Here is a 15,703-nt window from a genome sequence, read left to right on the forward strand (position 1 = left end):
ACATTACCCTACAGAGAGACGATCACCTTGCAGTGTTATCCTGAAGAAATCTGAGCTACTTAGGGGAGAAACGCGAGATGCTGAAAGCAACCGTAGCAGATAGAGCAGGTCTGCCTGGATGGGATCTTTAGATCTTTATGTGGCTGCTGCTCCCTGCTGACAGCTCTGGGCATTGTGAATATATTGCAAAAAGCTCTTTCAGCCTGACCTTGCATGACCCAGCGCTGGGCTGTGTGAGGGGGTGTGACGGGGCATTGTCCCTGTCTTCTCCTAGGCAAGTCAGGCTCTGACTGGGAGCTTTTTTTATGAAGATAACGTGCCTCTGTGTTGCCTTTGTTGAGTAAAAAGAAAAATTAACTAGTATTGATGCGTGGCTTGAGCCAGAGTAATTCAGTAGAGAGATACCGGAGCTATGTGAAGGTGGTTGTTGACATTTGGTCCGGTTATTTTACCCCAAAGCTTCACTGACCTGAGCGTGTAAGGTCATCAGCTAACAAGAAAACAAATGATTCTCAGAGACACCTTGAAGTCTTGAGCAGTTTTTGTATTTATTGTGCATGTTTCTTGCATGGTGCATTTAGGCCTTTGTTCTAAATCATTCCTCTTTCAAACCCTGAGTAATTCTTGAAAACCACGGGTTGTGAATGCTTGTTGTATCTTGATGGAAACTCACTGATCCTGGTGGTGGCAGAGACGAGTGGAAAAACAGGATGTTACAGGTGCTGTAAACCTGAAAGCAAAAACGGAAAAAAAGGAAATTATTTTTAAAAACAGCTTTATTTTGATATGCTCCTGTTCCAGTGCAGAAAACCTGCCAGATTTTCTCTCCATGGTTTTTTTTCTGGTCTGCCTTTTTTTGGTTTACGGACATCTTGGGGCTAGATATACTGTACTGGTTTTGTAGAAAAACAAAGTATTTGTCCTCTCACAGTATTGTTTTTAAACAAACCCAAATTTTGTTACCATCTGCTCCATTCAACTGGAAGGAATTTGAAATAAAATTTGAATCCTTATCTGTGATAGCCATAAGGATAAATATTTTAGGCTTAAGGTTATTTTTTCAATTGTTAAAACTAACTAGAACATTTGTTGTCAGAGAAATCATCTGATTTTTAGACTGAGTAATAGATGACTTCATTGAATGAGTAGATGTGGAAGTAAAACATTGCTACAGAGTCTGTGGTCTAGTTGTTCTCCGTGGTACGGATAATACCCTTGTTTATGGACTTTCTTCTTTCTATAATGGCATCGTAGTCACTGTTTGCATAGAAAAGTAGGGGAATGAAGAATGGTTAAGGTGTGTTAGATAGCTCTAGGTATAAGCTGTAGATAGAGAATTAGCATCGCGTTAGCCATCGCTTTCTGGGGATCTCCAGCAAGCCACTGTTGGGGTGACCACACTGGTGAGCAAAGCTCTCATACACTAATTTTGCACCAGACCTCAGGCTATCCGGGTTTCTGATATTGTAGGTCATGATAACTCTGCACTGAACTCTGCCCTGTATGTGAAAGACCATCAGTGGAGTAAAACGTATCGGTCACCTTCAGACTTTGGGAAGATGCAATTCTGCCTGGGGGATGTTGGTGCTCCAGTGTAACCGGCCACTACAAAATCTGCAAAACAAGATTGTTTTGGTTCCCTAATATCTCTACACCTTCCTCCCAGCATTCTCGCTGACACCACTTCATAATCTTTTCCACTTGCTACTAATGTTTTATTGCTCTTTCCGCCCCCCCCCCCCCCGCCCAGTTGGCACCAGAAAACACTCTGATGTCCTTCCAGAAGGCAGTGGAGCAGAAGATGTATGGAGTCCAAGCTGATGTCGTACTGAGGTAAGCCAGCGTGCCGCTGCTCTGAGGCTCTCTGTGGATGACCCAAACCACGCTGGTGGGTCTTTCCTGTCTGGTGTGTGTCTGACTGTTACCACTTTTTCCCGTTGAAAGGGGCTGTTGTGGTGAATGTATCCGGTAACTCCTAGCTGTCTCCATTTGTAAGGCACAGATGCTATTAATGGTTTCACTGAGATGATGATTAAAGGTGAGGTTGACCAGGCAGGCGAACCTAGATACCTTTGTCATGAAACTAATCCCCATTTTCAGGAAGACTTAGCTTATCTTAGAGCTTGCTTTATTGCAGTGGAACACAACACCCGGTTTCTGGCCTGGCTTGAAGTCAGCTGGCCTTGGGATGACACAACTGCTTAAATGTGACTTTGGCTGGGATGACCCAGGTGCAGAGAGGGCGGAGGTCCCAAACTGACTTCATTGCACTGCCAAGTTGTCAGGAGGGTTTATACCAGCCTTGCAAAACTGTCACAAGGATTTAGCAGCCCAGGAGTAAGCCCTTTCTCCTCCTCCCCTCCCTCGCGTGTCACTAATGCTGGGGAAGGAGGAACCTGGTGATGCTGTGAACTGTCCGAAAGTCATTCCTTGCAGGCAAATATTGAGCTGAATTGACAAGGCCAATTCAGAGAGGATTTAGAGTTAGTTAGTTCAAGAACTGTGCTTTGTTCCAGGAGTATGGGAATTCTTGTATATTCTTGTTCCTTTTCTGAATTGTGTTTTTTGCATGCGTTACATAGACATGCGAGGGGGCAGAAGTGGCGTGAAGGGAATAGAAATGCCTTATCGTGGCGATCGCTCAGTTTGTCTCTTTTCCAGTTATAAATACAAGAGAGACTCAAAGCTGATATTTTCTTTTTCCCTGACTGCTTTGGAGGTTAGCGTTGATGGAAAGATAATTTTTTTGTCTGGTGGAAGATGGGCTTTTGAACTTTAATTGTTAGGGTGCTTTTTTGTTCTTTGTGTAATTGTTTGAGAGCAAATGATATAAAAACTAAATAAATTTCTTCCACCTAGGGAGTGGAAGGATGAAAGATGAATTGGGATATTTGCAATACAAATCTTTCAAAAATCTGTTCATTAATTGTTGTGAAGGGACAACTTGTATGTCCACGCTCACAACTGATCATCAGCTCGTGCTGTGGCTGAACTGGTTGCTTCCATTAGCACTGGCCGAGGGGAAAGATGGACTCCACGATCTTTCCATGTTGCCACTCGTTAGCCATCCCAGAGGAGCACTCCAGGTATCCATAGCTTAACTGGGCCATCATGGGCATTGCTTATCTGAGGCCCTCTCTAGGAGACCCAAGTGTCTTTATAAAAAGAGGACTCCATTGACCTTCAGCCCAAAAAGTGAGCTATCAATGCAGGTGGCAGCAACTTTGGGAAGGGTTTGCAGCACAACACCCATTGCACCCTTGGAAGGATGTTCTTTGTGCCTGTGGCTTGATGGGTCCACTCCACCTCCATCACTCCACATCCACTTGTGGGATGCCTCCATGTTCCTCTAGGCACATGTCAGCCATGGGTGGGCTGCTTGGACATACACTCAGACCTATCACATCCTGCTCCCTACCCATTACACACCCCAAACTGGGTGGCCCTGATTATAAAGCCAGCACTGGTTATAAAGCCAGCTTTGCTTCGAGCAGCGGGAGTGTCGTATTGCTGCGCATTCCTGTCCCATTTTCTACCTCTTCCCACATCTCTGCTTCTAAAGCTCTGCTTTCTGCCTCTGAATTATTTTTTCAAACCTGTGCCTGCTAATACATTGTGGTTATCCTTGGGTAGTGCTGAGTGGCTCCGTAAGGGGAAGGATTAGGCAGGAGGGAGCGAATGTTAAGTGCCCCATAGGATTTCTGCACTGTGGTTAAGGCTTAGCAGTATCTGATGATGCTCTGCTATGAGATGTTAAGGTTTGAGCTCCTATCGCCCTTAAACACTCCACACTCTTCATTCTGCAGTTGCTTAGCATCTTTTCTTCTGGTTTTTTTTTTTTTTTTTAAACTATATTTATTAAAAACCCTCCTGAGTGCTGCAGCGTAGTGTGTTGCTGAGCATGGTATGGCTGTGTCAGCATTGTTGCTTTGGGTTGTGGGGGGAAGTGGTTGGCACATTGCATGCTAGAAATAGCAACTAAAGATGCCAGTGACCGTTGTGATAGGGGAATCCTGCAGGCAATGGTAAAGCTGAGGCAGGGTTTTCTCCATCATCTAAAATTGTTTTTTGTGTTCGCTCTAGCTCTGGGGGCGAGCGCTCTGGTTTGTCTCCCAGTTCAAATGGGGTTTGTATTTTAACCCCATTTCCTTTCCAGACTTTGTGAGTCTCCTGTTATGAAGATGGGCTCCTCGATTTGGAAAATGTCATTATAATCAGGCTGGCTGTGCTGGATCTGTCTTGGTTTCTGAGTATGGGTGGCTGTTGCTCTGCCCTTGGTAGCAATTTTCACTGCCCTGCGTGGTGTTACCACTGATCCAGTCACAGAAAATTGGGCTGGAATAAAGTTTAAAGAGCTTTTTAGGTTTCTCAGAACCATTGTTCTGTAATATCTAGGTGGCTTGAAAACCACAGGGCATGCATTTGGCTACTTAGGTTCATTTGAGAGCTGGGTTTTCTTTAAGATGCGTGAACTTAACAACTCATGTGAGCATAGCTGTTTCCTGAAACCAATTTTCAGTTGAAAAAGGCCATTTCAGAGCAATTTTGGTAGCTTTGGAGCCCTTGCATCTTGCTGAAAGCCTGTGAACATCAAGTACCCATATAGCTTGAGAGCCTTTGAAAATCTTACTCATCATCTGCTATTAACAATTTGAGAACAGTTTTTGTGTGTCTGTGCATACAGGGTATGGAAAAACTCTGACATTATGTGGAGCTACAGACATTGCAGAAAGTTTTGGTTAGCCTGAGCATTCAGGGTTGGGTGTTCTTGTCCAAGCTATCTGAGTTTGGCACTCTAGAAGTTTTTGAGGGGGTAGTGGAGTGGTGAGGAGGGAGGGAGGGTAGGATGGACAGGGTTACGTCAGCATTTGAATGACTGCAAACAGCTAGCAGGTGTCTAAGAGACTTTTCCCCCTGGGTGCATCTCATTTCAACTGTTTTGGGGGATGCGTTAAGCTTTTTGAGATCTTCACACTTATCTTGATGTGAAGCCATGAGAGAGGCTGGAGTGGGAATGGCATTTCTCTAGTACTGTGTGCGTGGTTGTGCACATCCACCTGTAACAGGGCCTCTCACTGTCTTTGCAGCTATGATGGAGTGCCGTTTCTGATGCATGACAAGACACTCAGGAGAACAACAAATGTGGAGGAAGTGTTTCCAGAGCGGGCCTATGAGCACTCCTCCATGTTCAACTGGACCGACCTGGAAAAGCTCAATGCTGGAGAGTGGTTCCTACAGGTGCGTACAGCCATGGAGAGGATGTCCTAGAGCTATGGCCATGGGATAAAAGCTCATCCTAAACCCTCTTTGAGGTGGAGAGGTGTAGATCCATCTCCTCAGTGGAATGGTCTGAAGTGCAGCTGGACCAAGAGCTAAATCACATTTAGTTCTTTCCTCTGCTAAACTTAGACTTGGTCCAAAAGACACATTGGCTTTCTGTGCCTCTTCCACCACCTGGAAGAAGTGGCCTTAATGCCTGGTTGACACCACCAAGAACTTCAAGACCCCCAGGAGGAGGAATGTGGTTACAAAGAGAACAGGAAAGACAGTGTGTTATAGGCTGTTCCTTTTTCTGTAACTTGTTTTTGGAGACAATTGCCTTTACAAAGAAAAAGCAAGAAAATCATAGAATCGTTGAATGTCCTGAGTTGGAAAGGACCCACAAGGATCACTGAGTCCAACTCCTGTCCCTCCACAGGACAACTCCAAATTTACACCTAAAGCCTCCAGCTTTAGGTATGGGGGGTGAGTCATTGCAATGGCTCAACTCTCACTTGCCCAGCAGAAGGGAGTGAAAGTAGGGAAGATAAGTGATGTCTGGCTCTTGGGGTGCTGCAGCCTTGCTGTTTCAGGAACAGTTTAGGCACTAAGAATCATAGAACATCCTGAGTTGGGAGGGACCCACAAGGACCACTGAGTCCAACTCCTGTCCCTGCACAGGACACCCCAAATTCACACCAGGTCTCTGAGGGCCTTGGCCAAGTTCTTCATGAATAGGGTCAGGCTAATTCAGCCTTTGAAGTCCCAGGGAGGAAGAATTGCTCTGGCATGGGCTTGACCCATCCTTCAGCGTGCAACCAGATTGCAGGTGGGATTTCTTTTTGCCAAGCTGCTCTCTGGCCAGCGGCCATAACCTTCTTGGAGAGCGTTAGCTGCAGTCTAGGAGAAGGGCTGCAGCACTTTGGCATACTCGTGCAAGCTTGAACGTGGCTTGCTGAGGCATTGCTGCAGTCATGCAAGCTCACATACTGCTTTTCACATGCCTGCTTGGAGCTTTGCGGGTGCTTTCTTGGAGGAAGCCTTGAAACCACTGTAGCTTCACTGCTGTTCTGATCTGAGCTGCTCTAGAGGTGTGATGGGGATGTCGATGAATTACAGCTGCATGTGTTGCTGCACAGAAACTTGGCTGGCCTGCACATGCGGTTGTGGGAGTGGGAATGCAGGGAAAACTGCTGCTTGCCAGATGAGAAGGGCAAAGACAGCAACGGGAAGGCTGCTTTTTGGGATGTTCTTTGAAGCAGAGCCATTCCTGAATGTCCTTAAGTCAGGAGCCCATCTCTTCCAACTGCCCATGTCTCCTGCCTGATCACTTTTGGTTATATAGTAGCTGGTCTTTTTTTATTTTTGGGTTCTGAAGAAGCCTTGGTGACCATGTACATACTGTGAGAAAGTACATTTTCAGCTTACTACCTTGGAAAATTACAGTACTGCCTTGTAGCTCTGCTGTCCCCCTGAAAATGGGGTGACCTGCCCAGCGCACCTTGCTTTTAGTGACCTCCCCTTGGGTAAGGAAACTGAGGCACAGAGCTTCAGCAAGCTGCAAGATGGTCATGAAGTGTGGCTGTCAGCTGTTGCCAAGGTGGGATAAAAGAGGGTCTTCATCCGATTTTGAGGAGTCTGGGCTTTGTGGCACTAATGCCAGGATGTGCTTTGCTTTCAGAACGACCCTTTCTGGATGGCCGGGTCTCTTTCAAGGTCTGACTACGTGGAAGCTGCCAACCAGTCAGTCTGCAAGCTGGCAGATATGCTAGAGGTGATCAAGGACAACACATCGCTCATCCTGAACTTCCAGGACCTGCCACCAGCTCATCCTTACTACAGCACTTACATCAACATCACCCTGGAAACCATCCTGGCATCAGGAATTCGGCAACAGGCTGTGAGTTCTGTGGGGTTGGTGATGTTTTTAAAATTGCCCTCCTTATGGAACCCAGAATGTGTGTCATTTCATCCGTTTGAACACTTGATTTGAAATGTCGCTTCATGCCACAAAGTCATGCTGCAGAGGACTGTGCCTCCAGGCTGGTGGTCCCAGAGGCTTGACACCACCTTGGGCTGTACTTGTGGTAGTATAGCTAGTAGATGGAGGAAATAAATTATTCCCCTGACTCAGCAATCATGTGGTGGTGGTGCTCACCAGTACAAAAGACCGATGTTGATAAACTGGGGCAAGTCCTGCAAAGGCCACCGTACTGGTCAGGGAGCTGAACACATGAGGAGGGGCTGAGAAAATTGAGTCTCTTCATTCTGGAAAAGGAAAGACGTTTGAGAGCTGCTGTTAGGCCTCTCCAGTACTGGCAAGGAGGTTGTTGGGGAGCTGGCTGAAGCTCTTCACTGAGCTGCAGGTGAGGAGGATGGGAGACGATGGTCATGCATTGAAACAGGATTGATTCCTGCTGGGTATAAGGAAACTAGTTTTCCTTGAGAGGCCATGCAAGTGTTCAGACTGGCCTGGAAAGACTGAGGGATCTCCATCCACAGAGCTTTTCAAGACCCAACTAGGCTAACCCCTGAGCAACCTGGTCTGAAATCAGTGCTGACCCTGGTTTGTATTGGAGTAGAGATCTTCTCTTGGTGGGAAGAGACCTCAGATTTGATAAAAGCCTTGGACACAAGAGAAGTGTCTGAGACTTGGAGGACAGTTGTGAGCAGCAGGGAACCCTTCCTCTTCCTCTGACTCCTTCATTTTAAATAACTGGTGGGCTGACCCTGACTGGACGTCAGGTGCCCACCAAAGCTGCTCTATCACTCCTCTCCTCAACTGGACGGGGAGAGAAAATATAACAAAGGGCTTGTGGGTTGAGATAAGGGCTGGTAGAAATCACTCATCAATTACCGTCATGGGCAAAACAGAGTTGACTCGGTGAAATTTGCTTCATTTATTTCTAATCAAATCAGAATGGGATAATGAGAAATAAAAACCCAATCTTAAAAACACCTTCCCCCCACCCATCCCTTCTTCCCAGGCTCAACTTCACTCCCGATTTCTCCACATCCTCCCCCTGAGCAGTGCAAGGGGACGGGGAATGGGGGTTGGGGCCAGTCCATCACACATCGTCTCTGCCGCTCCTTCCTCCTCAGGGGCAGGACTCCTCACACCCTTCCCCTGCTCCAGCGTGGGGCCCCTCCCACAGCAGACAGCCCTCCATGAACTGCTCCAACGCGGGTCCCTCCCATGGGCTGCGGTTCTTCATGAACTGCTCCAGCGTGGGTCCTGTCCGTGGGGTTCAGCCTTCGGGAACAGGCTGCTCCAGCGTGGGTCCCCCACGGGGTCACCAGTCCTGCCAGCAAACCTGCTCCAGCGTGGGCTCCTCTCTCCATGGACCACAGGTCCTGCCAGGAGCCTGTGCAGAGATCTCTTCCAGACTTTGATTTCTGACCACAAGGTACAGAGCTACACCCAGCCCACCAGGAGCTACCTCTGATCTCTTCTGGAGGGAGGGCACCACTTCCCATGTGTCAGAAGGGCACCCAGACCTGGGGACTCTGGGTGTCCCTTGGAAAACTCCGCTTCTTGACCTGTCTAGGGAAGGAAATCTGGTCCTTTCATTTGTCCTGTGCTTTCCCCTGAATATGGGCTGGTTGAAAATAGCATAGTGAGGTTGGCAAGTGGAATGACTACATCGTTCGCAGCTCAGACATTTCATCTGTACCAATTAGGTGCATCTGCATGCACAGACAAGTTCAGCACTGACTTGTGCAGTGATGGGCCCAGGAGGGAACAGAGCTATTTTTAACTTCCATCTGTCTTTCTAGTGACTGACAGTGCCACCCAATTTCCAATTAACTACGTGGCTGCAGTGACAGTGTTATTCACAAGCCTCTGCCAGCTTGGGGAGACCCAAAGGAGGACCATGCTGACTTCTCCTTGGATATTGGGATGGAGAATGGGAGAAAAATAGACACAACATAGATGGGGCGTTGTAAATTGATATTTTTTCACTCAGGTTTTATGGTGCCTTATTGAAGATGTATATGGCTGCATCTGTGCTGCTCTGATGCTTTGGTAGTTGAGTGTCGCTATTAAACATGGGTTGAAGTGCTGCGATGCCCAGTGGCGCTGCTGAGATCATCTGGTTGGGCCCAGCTTCTGTGTGGCACAAGCCATAAAACTGCCCAGCTTGGTTCCTGCATCCCTTTTACACCTGGCAGCTGAGCATGTTAACAGTAATTCATTTGACAGGCTTTTAAAGCGTGGCATGGACTTAGGGAAATCCTTGCCCTGGATTGGAGTAGATGTAGCCCTGATAAAAGGAGGTGATTAAAACTAGTCTTATCCATGGGATCATGGGAGGCTTCTCCTGTGCATCCTGTCTGCACTGTCAGTTTTATAAAACTCTAAGGATATATCCACAGAGTTTCTCTTGGTGCCCTGAACTGAGCAGGGAGGACAGGTTTTCAACAACACACCATGTGCCTTCTCATGAGCCCTTGGCCTGATCCCTTTGTATCTCAATGCTTTTCACCTCTAAGTTTTTGTGCTTTACATGCCAGAGGCGTCTGTTCAAATGCAGTTGAATAGAGATGTGGGAGGCTGTAATTGTCTCCTAGACAATTTGTGTGACAAGCGAGGCAGTCTCTCATGTGATTGTTGCTTCTGGCTTGGTGTAAACCAGCTGTCTCGTGCCACCAGCTTTGTGAACAGTCTTTGCCATAGCTGTCCTCTGTCTCGCTCCCTCTGCAGGTGATGTGGCTGCCGGACACGGAGAGGCAGCTGGTCAGACAGATTGCGCCGGGTTTCCAGCAGACTTCTGGCCTCAAGCTGGACGCAGAGCGCATGAGGGAGAAGGGCATTGTGAAGCTCAACCTGCGTTACACCAAGGTCACGAACGAGGATGTCAGGTACAGCCTTCTGTTTGGACTCTGCGTGATAGCCCGTGTGCTCCGTGGCAGGTGCCCACAGCTCTGTGCATCCTTGCTAACCTCATGTCCTGTGTGCATCCTTGGCTCAGCAGCATGTTTTCTGTCATCCTGGGCTGTCGTATTTGCACAGAGTTGTCTTTTTCAGATGGGTTTGCTCTTGAAAGCATGAGCTGTGCAAGCTTGGCCCTACACATCACCCAGAATCCAGGCTGTTCCCGGGAGCACACAGCGGACTGTAATAACTCTACATGCTAATTCAGTATATGATTATACTTTCTGAAATACAAATACATGAATCAGCTGATTCTTATTACCCTGTCAGCTCTGGAAAAAGTGAAGGCTTTACAGACCAATTACCTCCAAGTGCTGTTTCACCCTCATTAGCAGCTGCCCTTTGCTTCCATTTGCTCCAGAGTTGCTACCGCAGAATTTTGATTAGTCCAAAGTCTGGATATGCTCTTAGAAATTTCTCTTCACAAAGAATTCACTCGACTCATTATTGTCCTTTGTCAGCTATTTAGACTGGCGAGGTCTCCTCTTTTTAATGAGATTGGCAGTGTGGGGTTCCTCTCCTTCTCCTCGAGCCTGTATTTGAACTGCGCAGCGTGATAGCTCACAGCTTTGCCCTCTTCTTGGAAAGGGCAGATTGTGTCTAGTACAGCTTTTCTCTTTTTTTAGAGTTTAATTTTTTTCCCAAAGAAATACTTGAAAATGAGACAGGTTTTCAGAAGGAAAAATATCTTCAAAGGAGCTGTCTTACTGTCTCTCTGGGCTAGAAGTAGAGAAGAGCTGAGCCCTGCAGCTGTTTGAGAGCATGGTCTTGTTTAGCATAATCCAGTGGTGTCTTTCTGTGGCTTCCAGCAATTGGTCTGGTTGCTCTCCCTTAAAACCAAGTCTGTGCTTTACCTGCAGGGTAATGCCTGCCTGTGTTTCACCTATTTGCTCTATCTCATGGGGAGGACCATGTGCCAACTCTCATATCTATCCCAGCTCATCAGCTCCAATCTTTCATCAATCCCACCTCAGCTGTCTCCAAAATCAGATCGGGCACCTGAGTGTTTCTTGAACCCTGAAGGCCTGGCGGTGCCCAGTCAAATGTTGCTGCAGTCCTGCGACACAGGCCAGAGCAAGCTCAACAAGCCCTGTTCTCACAGTTTCCTCAGTCCCCCTCAAAAATCAGCATTTGGAGGTAACACTGCTGTGACAACCTCTGCCCTTGAGAATCCCGTAGCCTTTGGAGTAGCTTGATCATGTTGTGAGCTTTGAGATGTCCTCATCTTGTATGGTGGCCTTCCACCTCAGAGTGCTTTGCTGATACTGAATTGCAAGGATTAATCTCTCTGCTGCCCATGCAAAGGAGATTAGTGATGCTTCTGCTTCGTAGATAAGGAAACAGAGCAATTTATGCAAATCATATGGGTACAGGGAGTCTACTTTCAGTGCTTGGTTTGTTGCTGAGAGCTCCTGTACCCTAGCTTGTGGTTTTAGCTTCTTGGAAAATGACCTCAGGAAGCTGTAACTCTGCAACCGACCCCAAAACAAGGGCATGGGAGTTATAGGAATTGATGTTGGAAACGCAGTCTGTCAGATTTTAATTAAGTAAATTGGCTATGAAGTGTTACAGGCATCTGAGCCAGATGATAAGTTTACATCAACATGATGAGGTAGTTGTTAGAAAAACATGATGTGCCCATCATTAGTGAGGAAGTATCTGCGACGGGATGTGGCCTGGGTCGGGTAGCATCCAAGAGGTGAAGAAAGCTTTCAAGCTCAAACCATTTGTTTGCAATGCCCTTGGGTTGCTTATGAAGTGACTGTGCCCTGTTAAACCTATTTCATGTGACTCAAACCAAATAAATCTAGCCATGATTACAGCGGTGGCTGATGACAAGAGCTCTCCTCTTGGAGACGAGGGTTTGACATTTGCTGGGGGACTCACATCTCACCCTGTCTGTCTCCTGGCAGAGACTACGCCATGGCGAACCTGAGCGTGAATCTCTACACTGTGAACGAGCCCTGGCTATACTCCATCCTGTGGTGCGTGGGCGTCCAGTCGGTCACCTCCGACAGCTCCCACGTCCTTCGCAAGGTGCCTTTTCCCATCTGGCTCATGGTAAGCAGGGTGCCTGGGAAGCTGCTGTGAACCCCTGGAAGAAGGGAATGCAGTGGCAGGGGCGTAGAGGTGGCCGTCGACCATTGCAGCCATATGCCTGGTGGGTTTCTCCAGGAAGGTTTTGTTGGGTTCAACGTGCTATTGGGCTTGAGGGTTTTCACCCTCCATATGTCTGATCCCTGACGTGGTAGCGGATCAATGCTTCTCTTGCACAGTCCCTTCCTTCAGATGGCCTCACCTCTCCCCCGTACAGGGTTTGGGACCCTTGGAGATTGTGTGGCGTGCCCATTTGACCTATAGGACTTTTCCATTTTCCTCCAATGGAAAAACACCTTTCCACCCTGCTGAGCTGCTGTTAGAGTTGTAGGAGAATCAGGCACACAGGTGAACCAGCAAATCTGGCTTCTGTGTTTCAGGCAGGCTTCAAAATGAGCTTCTTGCCTATTTTTAATACCAAATGAAGGCAATTGTTACCTCTGGCTACCCCATTGCCAGTCAAGGAACAACCAGAGACCAAAGGTAGCCCCCTTACCCGCCATGTTAGCCAGTAAACTGTCTGAAAAGTCCACTAGCATGTTGGGTCTCTGAACAAAACAGAAATATTCATGTTGGAGTGGAAGGAAAATGATGAAATAGTTGCATCAAAGTATTCCCAGAACAAAAGCTCAGCTGTGGAGGTGTGTATGTATGTGATGGAGGGGCTGATTTCTGATGACAGATCCTGTCAGGAGTAGGACAGGAGGCAGCTGCTTCACCTGCTGCTCTGGCAGATCTGCTTGGGAAAGGGGCGAATGAGATGAGCACAAGGAGAATTTGATGTTAGTGAGTTAGCTGCATCTTTAGCTGGAGGTAGGACCTCAAGACTACGGCCTAAATGGGTGAACATCTATGCATGATGTCCTTAGCCGTAGCTTAACCTACTGCTTGTGTCTGACTGCGCAAATTCACACTGGAGCGTGCTGAAGCTGGAGAATTGAAAACGGTTTTGTAAAGGCTGAATCTGTTGGCAGAAGAGATTATAATCATCTGAATTGTGCTGCTGCAAACATCCGTCCTCCACTATAGCTGGCAGGAGTTGTGTGCACATCACTGGCAGATTTTTACTCCAAAAGCTCCTTAGCTGGCATTGAAAATCAGCTGGTACTTGCAGCCCTCCTCCAAGGGCTCTCCCATCTGCCAGATTACCAACTCTGCTGTTAGTGCGCACTCATATCATCAGCAGCATAAAAATACCTTGATTTCATGCATATTGAAGTGCCTGGTTGATGTAATATAACGAGCTTTGCCATCTGAGCCTCCTCCACCACGTGGAACATGGCTCAGGACCTAGAGTGAGTCAGTTGTTTCTGCCAGGCTTTGGCTTCCCACTGCCCTTGGGGGCTTCATTGGGCTTTATCGCCAGCTGAACAGTGCAAATCTGTTCTGCTCCATTCACCCACGGGCCATTTGCAATTGCAACAATACATTTAGCTTCTGTTTCAGTTAAAGAAAAGGAAAAACAAAGAAGAAAAAGTGACAGTTTCTCTCCCCTCTACTCCTAATAGAAAGCTGCTGGTAAGAACAAAGGCCATCAGATGTGGCAAAGAGAAGGGGTTTGAAAGGCTTGAGCTGGGGTTCAGCTCCTAACTTGATGTCCTTAAAGTAGGTGCCTGGTGTGAGACCCTTCTCCATGAAACTGGGGAGATACAGATTTGATGGGTGGACTGTTGGGAGGGTAAGAAACTGGCTGGATGGTTGCATCCAAAGAGTAGTGGCCAATGGCTCGATGTCCAGCTGGAGACTGGTGATGAGTGGTGTCCCTCAGGGGTCCGTACTGGGACCGGTACAGTTTAATACCTTCATCAATGACACAGAGAGTGGGATTGAGTGTGCCCTCAGCAGGTCTGCACATGACATCAAGCTGAGCGGTGCGGTTGGTACGCCTGAAGGACGGGGTGTCATCCAGAGGGACCTGGACAAGCTGGAGAGGTGGGCCTGGGAGAACCTCATGAGGTTCAACAAGGCCAAGTGCAAGGTCCTGCCCCTGGGTCGAGGCCATCCCCGGTACCCACACAGGCTGGGGGATGAAAAAATGTTTTACGCAGAGGGTGGTGAGATGCTGGCCCAGGTTGCCCCGAGAGGTGGTCGATGCCCCATCCCTGGACACATTCCAGGTGAGGCTGGACGGGGCTCTGAGCAACCTGATCGAGCTGACGGTGTCCCTGCCCATGGCAGGGAGTTGGACTGGATGAGCTTTAAAGGTCCCTTCCAACCCCAACCCTTCTGTGATTCTGTGATTGTGGGAGTCTCCCTCAGAGCCCAGAGCCAGGGTTTGCGTTGCTCTCTGCTCAGTTACACTGAGCTGATGAAGGGTTTGACAGGTTGCAAATGTGAGGATTTCAAAAGTAGGACTTATTTTGGGTAAAGCTTATTTAAAACAAAACAAAAGTAACAACAACAAGCCCCCCCCCCCCAAAAAAAACCCAAAATAATCCCGCTGAAACAGCCCTGTCTAAAAAGGGGGAACTGCAGGTGAAATCTAGCAAATACCTGAGCAGATCTTGGTGCAGATGGAGCAGGACAACAAATTGTCTCAACAATAGATGTTTGACCTGTGATCCCCCCTCTGCAGGGCTGAGGGGGCATCTGCTCACCGGGCACTCCTATAGTAACGATGTGTGTGGGACGGATGTCTTTGAAAAATTCCAATTTCCCCCTTTTGATCACCTTGAAATTCCATTTTTGTCACTTATAAAACCTTGATTTTGTACAAAAACCTTCTAGCTTTGAGCTTTTTGCATGACTTTATTAAAAAATATGTAATACCTGTAATCGGGTGCTGGAGTTTCCCCAGAAAGCTCTGTTTGTCTACCTATCAGTTGGGGTATATCATTGGAAATGCAACTTTTACCCTGCAGGAAAACCTGCTATTTAGGTTTTTCAGTTGTGTGAAATACCATCAGTTGCATAAATGAAAAATGTAGATGTGTAGATTTTGTTCTAACTTAGAAGACTCTTGAGTTTCCATTCAAAGTAGTTATGATGGCACTGTCCTGCCAAGAAAATGGGAAACATCAATTTTGTTCTTAATAGATGCAGCAAATGTAACATTAAATGTCACCCTTCTGTAATTAAGCTGGAAAATACAAGGATTAAATCTCCATCAGAAGCATTGGCTAATTAAAGCATTGCCCTGCTAATTATATAGCACATTTTCACAGGATAAATTGAGACACAAAGATTCACTGAGCAGAAAAACAGGCTGTTCTCGGGGAGACAGAGGTAGCAGAGTTGCTGCCTCCCAACTGCTTTTATCCGTGTCACACTACCATTGCGTGGCCTCAACTTTATGCATTACATATTCTGTTTCTCTAACGAAATATTACTTGCGCGCATTAATGATGGTGTTGGTGGTTGGGGTGGATCTATCTGGTATGAAATCAGGCACTTTTTCCTGGTTGGGACTGG

The 15,703-nt window shown here is 47.3% G+C and overlaps 1 protein-coding gene across 3 annotated transcripts in view; it reads left to right on the top strand.

Moving 5' to 3' along the window:
* The window catches only part of GDPD5 (glycerophosphodiester phosphodiesterase domain containing 5), a 178,424-nt gene that overhangs the window by 151,216 nt on the left and 11,505 nt on the right, over positions 1-15,703 (top strand). For all 3 annotated transcript variants that reach the window (XM_075111935.1, XM_075112106.1, XM_075112024.1), the window contains exons 9-13: positions 1,751-1,833; positions 5,088-5,238; positions 6,941-7,159; positions 9,965-10,122; positions 12,109-12,256. In XM_075111935.1, coding sequence (XP_074968036.1) covers positions 1,751-1,833; positions 5,088-5,238; positions 6,941-7,159; positions 9,965-10,122; positions 12,109-12,256 — 759 coding nt within the window. The remainder of the gene's footprint in view (positions 1-1,750; positions 1,834-5,087; positions 5,239-6,940; positions 7,160-9,964; positions 10,123-12,108; positions 12,257-15,703) is intronic.

This window comes from Phalacrocorax aristotelis, chromosome 1 (genome assembly GCF_949628215.1).
Source record: "Phalacrocorax aristotelis chromosome 1, bGulAri2.1, whole genome shotgun sequence".
NCBI lineage: Eukaryota > Metazoa > Chordata > Aves > Suliformes > Phalacrocoracidae > Phalacrocorax > Phalacrocorax aristotelis.